The sequence below is a fragment of the Pristiophorus japonicus genome, unplaced genomic scaffold (genome assembly GCF_044704955.1).
Source record: "Pristiophorus japonicus isolate sPriJap1 unplaced genomic scaffold, sPriJap1.hap1 HAP1_SCAFFOLD_717, whole genome shotgun sequence".
NCBI lineage: Eukaryota > Metazoa > Chordata > Chondrichthyes > Pristiophoridae > Pristiophorus > Pristiophorus japonicus.
The window spans coordinates 147,818-154,649 of record NW_027254632.1 but is presented as its reverse complement, the minus strand read 5'-3'; the positions used below and the strand labels follow the sequence as shown (position 1 = coordinate 154,649).

Genomic DNA, 6,832 nt, shown 5'->3' with positions numbered 1-6,832 from the left:
TCCACAGTATTCAGTGGGAAGGGGATTAAATCACACCGAGGATAATGAGCAGCCTGCCACCAGTCTCTGGGCTTTATTGTCCAGTGATCATATCAGCAACACCCAGAAGCTCCTGATATACACGTGGAGTGTGTGATGATTGGTGCAAGTGATGGTAAAAATAAAACTACCTGTGCCTGACATGAAGTTAATAAACCTGTTATTCTCTGACCGAGTATTTCCCTCATTTGAAAAGAGTGAAACACTTGTTACTCTCCAGAGAATTGTGCACTATTTCTGTTTCCACAGTCTTCTTTCTTTTGATTGTTACCTTCACCGTTTCCTCATCAACCTCTTCCAACATTTGTGGGAATGGTCTAGTGCAGTAATAATTGGGGCGAGGAAGAAATGAGTTTTTGTGATAATAATAGAAACAATATTTGCGCAATGATAACTGAAAGATGTCATAGTACTGTGTGTGGTCTAACCAAGGTTCGATACAGGTTTAGCATAACTTCCCTACTTTTCAATTCTATTATTTTTTTCCTATGTATCAAAAGAAAATTGAAATTTAGATGCTTCATCAACCACCCCCCATCTTTTAATCAAAAGCAGCAGTCATCAAATGCTCCCATGACTGTGCCAGTAGCTTGACGTTGCTCCAAGGTGGTGTCCCAGAGCAGCCACCCTCTTGCTCAGGTAAAATTGTTTTGCCGCATTTCCTATACTACAACAGTGAATGCAGTTCAAATGTACTTTGATGTTGTTGTACTTCATTGGCTGTAAAGCACTTTGGGACATCCTGAGGTCACGTAAGGTGCTACATAAGGACAAGTCTTTGTTCCTTTTTTGGAACTTTTCTCCTTCATTTAACAGTCAGTAACGTTATCAATTAGTCTCCTCTTATATTGGAGATATCAAGGAATCGACACAATGTGTGCTTGAACCAAAGCTGATTTATTTTCAGATATCCAGAAAATTAAAATCCAGCCCAGTTGCAGGGGAAACACAACCCAACTGTCAGAATGAACACGGTTCAGTCCTGATGTGATTATCAGCAGAATCCAAACCCTGCAGTCGCTTGTGAACTCGCTGGTGTTTCAGCAGGGTGGATGACTGAGTGAATCTCTTCCCACACACGGAGCAGGTGAATGGCCTCTCCCCAGTGTGAACTCGTTGGTGTTTCCTCAGATAACTTCTGCTTTTAAAGCTCTTCCCACAGTCAGAACATTTAAATGCTCTCCTATTGGTATGAACAACTTGGTGTGCAGTGAGGCTGGATGAACAAGTGAATCCCTTCCCACACTCAGCAGTTAAACGGCCTCTCCCCAGTGTGGATATGCTGGTGAGCCAGAAGATGAGGTGAATTTATGAATCCCTTCCCACACACGGAGCAGGTGAATGGCTTCTCGTCCGTGTGAAAATGCAGGTGTCTCAGATGGTGAGATGATTTCATGAATCGTTTCCCACACACACAGCATATGAACGGTCTCTCTCCAGAGTGAACTCGCTTGTGATCAGTGAGGTGAGATGAACAAGTGAATCTCTTCGCACAAACGGAGCTGGTGAACGGCCTCTCCCCAGTGTGAACCCGCTGGTGTTCAATGAGGTTGGATGAACAAGTGAATCCCTTCCCACACACAGAGCAGGTGAACGGCCTCTCCCCGGTGTGACTGCGTCAATGAGTTTCCAGCAGGGACGGGGAATTAAATCCCTTTCCACAGTCCCCACATTTCCACGGTTTCTCCGTGGTGCGGGTGTCCTTGTGTCTCTCCAGGTTGGACGATCTGTTGAAGCCTCGTCCACACAGAACACGTGTACAATTTCTTCCTGCTGTGAATGGTGCGATGTAACTGGTTAAAGCTCTTTCCACAGTCAGTGCATTGGAGCACTCACTTGGGTGTGTGTGTCTCGATGCTTTTCCATTCAACTGATGTTTGAAATCTTTTCCCACAGACAGAACAGACAAACATTACTCTTTCCACATTCAAAGGCTGATGATATTCATGTTGCATGGATCGAGTGACTGTCAGATCTTGGTGATGTTTGGTTCGAGTTTCCCTTCTGCAAATCCTCCCCTTCTAATCCCCTGTAAAATAAGTTTACAAAAGCCATCACTGTAAGGACAGGATAGACATTCAGAACAGTCAATTCTAGTTTCTATGGTACGCACATTCATAGAAACAAGAAACATAGAAAATAGGTGAAGGAGTAGGCCATTCGGCCCTTCTCGCCTACACCGCCATTCAATGAGTTCATGGCTGAAAAATGCAACTTCAGTACCCCATTCCTGCTTTCTCGCCATACCCCTTGATCCCCCTAGTAGTAAGGACTTCATCTAACTCCTTTTTGAATATATTTAGTGAATTGGCCTCAACAACTTTCTGTGGTAGAGAATTCCACAGGTTCACCACTCTCTGGGTGAAGAAGTTTCTCCTCATCTCGGTCCTAAATGGCTTACCCCTTATCCTTAGACTGTGACCCCTGGTTCTGGACTTCCCCAACATTGGGAACATTCTTCCTGCATCTAACCTGTCTAAACCCATCAGAATTTTAAACGTTTCTATGAGGTCCCCGCTCATTCTTCTGAACTCCAGTGAATACAAGCCCAGTTGATCCAGTCTTTCTTGATAGGTCAGTCCCACCATCCCAGGAATCAGTCTGGTGAACCTTCGCTGCACTCCCTCAATAGCAAGAATGTCCTTCCTCAAGTTAGGAGACCAAAACTGTACACAATACTCCAGGTGTGGCCTCACCAAGGCCCTGTACAACTGTAGCAACACCTCCCTGCCCCTGTACTCAAATCCCCTTGCTATGAAGGCCAACATGCCATTTGCTTTCTTAACCGCCTGCTGTACCTGCATGCCAACCTTCAATGACTGATGTACCAGGTCTCGTTGCACCTCCCCTTTTCCTAATCTGTCACCATTCAGATAATAGTCTGTCTCTCTGTTTTTACCACCAAAGTGGATAACCTCACATTTATCCACATTATACTTCATCTGCCATGCATTTGCCCACTCACCTAACCTATCTAAGTCACTCTGCAGCATCTTAGCATCCTCCTCGCAGCTCACACTGCCACCCAACTTAGTGTCATCCGCAAATTTGGAGATACTACATTTAATCCCCTCGTCTAAATCATTAATGTACAGTATAAACAGCTGGGGCCCCTCTCTGGTATCCCCACAACTGTAAATCCCTGTCAAACACACTATCCCTACTCCTCGTGCTGAAATCCAAATCCATTACATCATCTCCAACATTTTTTCCTTCTTGCTGAAGATGCTGACTCTGGCTAGGTTCAGTTCTGCACTCAATGGTTTCCCCCTCCCTCTCTTGCCCTGAGGGTGCTGACTCTGGCTGGGTTCAGTTCTACACTCACTGGTTCCCCTCCCTCTCTTCCCCTGAAATGCTGATTCTGGCTGGTTTCTAGTTAGGCCACAGCTAGAGTATGTGTACCAGCCAGAGTCCGCACCTTCAGGGGAGAAACGGTGCTCAGAATTCCCCGGCACTGACATCCATCACCTCGGTGAGAATAATATTTAACCCAAAGATAAGAGAAACCCATCAGATCCTCCCCTGAACACAGATCCGGAGGGACAGTGAGTGTCCCGAACATTGTTATACAGTGTGCTCAATAGTTCCTCCCTGGGTCTGAGCCTTTTGGTGATGATTTGAACTAAACCCAGAAAGAGTCAACACCTTCAGAAGAGGGAGAAAAGTCAACTTAAAAGAAAAATGTTGGGATGTCTGCACAGGGTGGAGGGATTTACAGATTTGGGGGAACAAGAGAGGATAGAATGTTCCATAGAAACTAGAATGATCTTTTCTGAATTTATATCTTGTATTTAGTGATGAGTTTTGTAAACTCCTTTTACAGGATATTAGAAGAGGAGGATTTGCAGACGAGAAACTCAAACCCAATATCACGTCAAGATCTCACAGAATCATTCAATACATCTGGATCTGAATATCATCGATGTTTGAATGTAGAAGGAGAAATCTTTTAACCAGTTACACAGCCTGAAATACATCGCACATTCACAGCGGGGAGAAACTGTACACGTGTTCTGTGTGCAGGGGAAGCTTCAACTGATTATCTAACCTGGAGAGACACAAGAACACCCGCATCATGGAGATACCGTGGAAATGTGGGGACTGTGGGATCGGATTTAATTACCCATCCCTGCTGGAAACTCATCGACGCAGTCACACCGGGGAGAGGCTGTTCACCTGCCCTGTGTGTGAGAAGGGATTTACTCAGTTATCTGGCCTACTGGCACACCAGCGAGTTCACACTGGGGAGAGGCCGTTCACCTGCTCTATTTGTGAGAAGGGATTTACTCAGTTATCTGGCCTACTGGCACACCAGCGAGTTCACACTGGGGAGAGGCCGTTCACCTGCCCTGTGTGTGAGAAGGGATTTACTCAGTTATCTGACCTACTGGCACACCAGCGAGTTCACACTGGGGAGAGGCCGTTCACCTGCTCTATTTGTGGGAAGGGATTCACTCAGTTATTTGACCTACTGGCACACCAGCGAGTTCACTCTGGGGAGAGGCCGGTCACCTGCCCTGTGTGTGAGAAGGGATTCACTCAGTTACCCATCCCTGCTGGAAACTCATCGACGCAGTCACACCGGGGAGAGGCTGTTCACCTGCCCTGTGTGTGAGAAGGGATTTACTCAGTTATCTGGCCTACTGGCACACCAGCGAGTTCACACTGGGGAGAGGCCGTTCACCTGCTCTATTTGTGAGAAGGGATTTACTCAGTTATCTGGCCTACTGGCACACCAGCGAGTTCACACTGGGGAGAGGCCGTTCACCTGCTCTATTTGTGGGAAGGGATTCACTCAGTTATTTGACCTACTGGCACACCAGCGAGTTCACTCTGGGGAGAGGCCGTTCACCTGCCCTGTGTGTGAGAAGGGATTCACTCAGTTATCTGGCCTACTGGCACACCAGCGAGTTCACACTGGGGAGAGGCCATTCACCTGCTCTATTTGTGGGAAGGGATTTACTCAGTTATCTGGCCTACTGGCACACCAGCGAGTTCACTCTGGGGAGAGGCCGTTCACCTGCTCTGTGAGTGGGAAGGTATTCACTCAGTCATCCAATCTGCTGAAACACCAGCGAGTTCACAAGTGACTGCAAGGGTTGGAATATGCTGTTATTGCTGCTGTTAATCACATCCCGACTGGACCATGTTCATTCTGACAGTTGGGGTTTGTTTCTGCTGATGTTAAAACACTATAACTGGGCTGGACTTTAATATTCTGGATATATTGCTGATTGTGTTGTCCGGGCTGCAGTGTCCATTTAAGATCCGCTATCTGTGATCTTTCCCCTTAATTTAGGGACTCTCATCAGAAATTAGTTTAAAATAAAATTATGAACTTTTACTTCAATCCTAAATTGATCTTTGGTACAAAATCTAGAATTCACTGTCTGAAAGATTTCACTGTTTAACTTCTCCAATTAGAAAGTGTTGATTAATCCTTGCTGACAATTCTTACTGACTTGCACATTACACACAGTGGCCCCTCCATTATCCACCAGAAAGAAGGGGAATGGGAATTGTTGGGGAATCGGTGTCCCCAAATGTTGCCCCTCCGTCTGGTACAGCAACCTCCTCGGCACGGGAATGGAGATGTCCAGACCAAGTAACGGGCTGAGTTTAAACTTTCTGGGCCTGTGGGGTTGGTTTATATCAGACAGGAGGAGATTGGTGTCAGTGACTGTGGGGTTGGTTTATATCAGACAGGAGGAGATTGGTGTCAGTGACTGTGGGGTGGGTTTATATCAGACAGGAGGAGATTGGTGTCAGTGACTGTGGGGTTGGTTTATATCAGACAGGAGGAGATTGGTGTCAGTGACTGTGGGGTGGGTTTATATCAGACAGGAGGAGATTGGTGTCAGTGACTGTGGGGTTGGTTTATATCAATCAGGAGGAGATTGGTGTCAGTGACTGTGGGGTTGGTTTATATCAATCAGGAGGAGATTGGTGTTAGTGATTGGGCTTGGTTTCTATCAGACAGGATAAACTAATCACATTTGGAGAAGAGATATAATTTTTATATCTAATGTTATTCTTATATTTTAGAAGGGAGACACAACAAGTGCAGTAAACCACAGACCAGCTTAATGCAGTCAGCATGGATTTCAAAAGGGAAGGTCATGCTTGACCAACGTTAGTGAATTCTTTGAAGAAGGAACAGAAACGGTAACCAAGGGTAATGTAATATGCTTGGATTTTCAAAAGGCTTTCGATAAGATACCACACAGTGGATTCATGACTAAAGTCAGAGCATGTGCCCCTGGTTGTTGACCCCTCTGCTAAGGGAAATAGGTCCTTCCTAGCCATTCTATCTAGGCCCCTCATAATTTTATACACCACAGTTAAATCTCCCCCTCAGCCGCCTCTGTTCCACAGAAAACAACCCCAGCCTATCCAATCTTTCCTCATAGCTAAAATTCCCTCGTCCTAGCAACATCCTCGTAAATCTCCTCTGTACCCTGTCTAGTGCAATCACATCTTTCCTGTAATGTGGTGACCAGAACTGCATGCAGTACTCTAGCTGTGGTCTAACTAGTGCTTTATACAGTTCAAGCATAACCTCCCCGCTCTTATATTCTGCGGCTAATAAAGGCAAGTATTCCGTATGCCTTCTTAATCACCTTATCTACCTGGCCTGCTACCTTCATGGATCTGTGCACTCCAAGGTCCCTTTGTTCCTCTACACTTCTCAGAGTCCTACCATTTAATGTGTGTTCCCTTGCCTTGTCAGCCATCCCCAAATGCATTACCTCAAACTTCTCAGGTTGAATTCCATTTGCCACTTTTCTGCCCA

The 6,832-nt window shown here is 45.8% G+C and overlaps 1 protein-coding gene and 1 pseudogene across 1 annotated transcript; one reads left to right on the top strand and one right to left on the bottom strand.

Moving 5' to 3' along the window:
* LOC139256379 (zinc finger protein 91-like) overlaps nucleotides 1-4,166 on the bottom strand; it is a 73,106-nt pseudogene extending 68,940 nt beyond the window's left edge.
* Nucleotides 4,167-4,261: 95 nt separating this feature from the next.
* On the top strand, nucleotides 4,262-5,344 carry LOC139256382 (zinc finger protein 271-like; the record flags this gene model as incomplete). Its single annotated transcript, XM_070874214.1, has 2 exons — nucleotides 4,262-4,546; nucleotides 4,629-5,344. Coding segments are annotated over 2 exons (786 nt in total), but the record flags the coding sequence as incomplete, so codon positions are not given.
* Nucleotides 5,345-6,832: the final 1,488 nt, after the last annotated feature.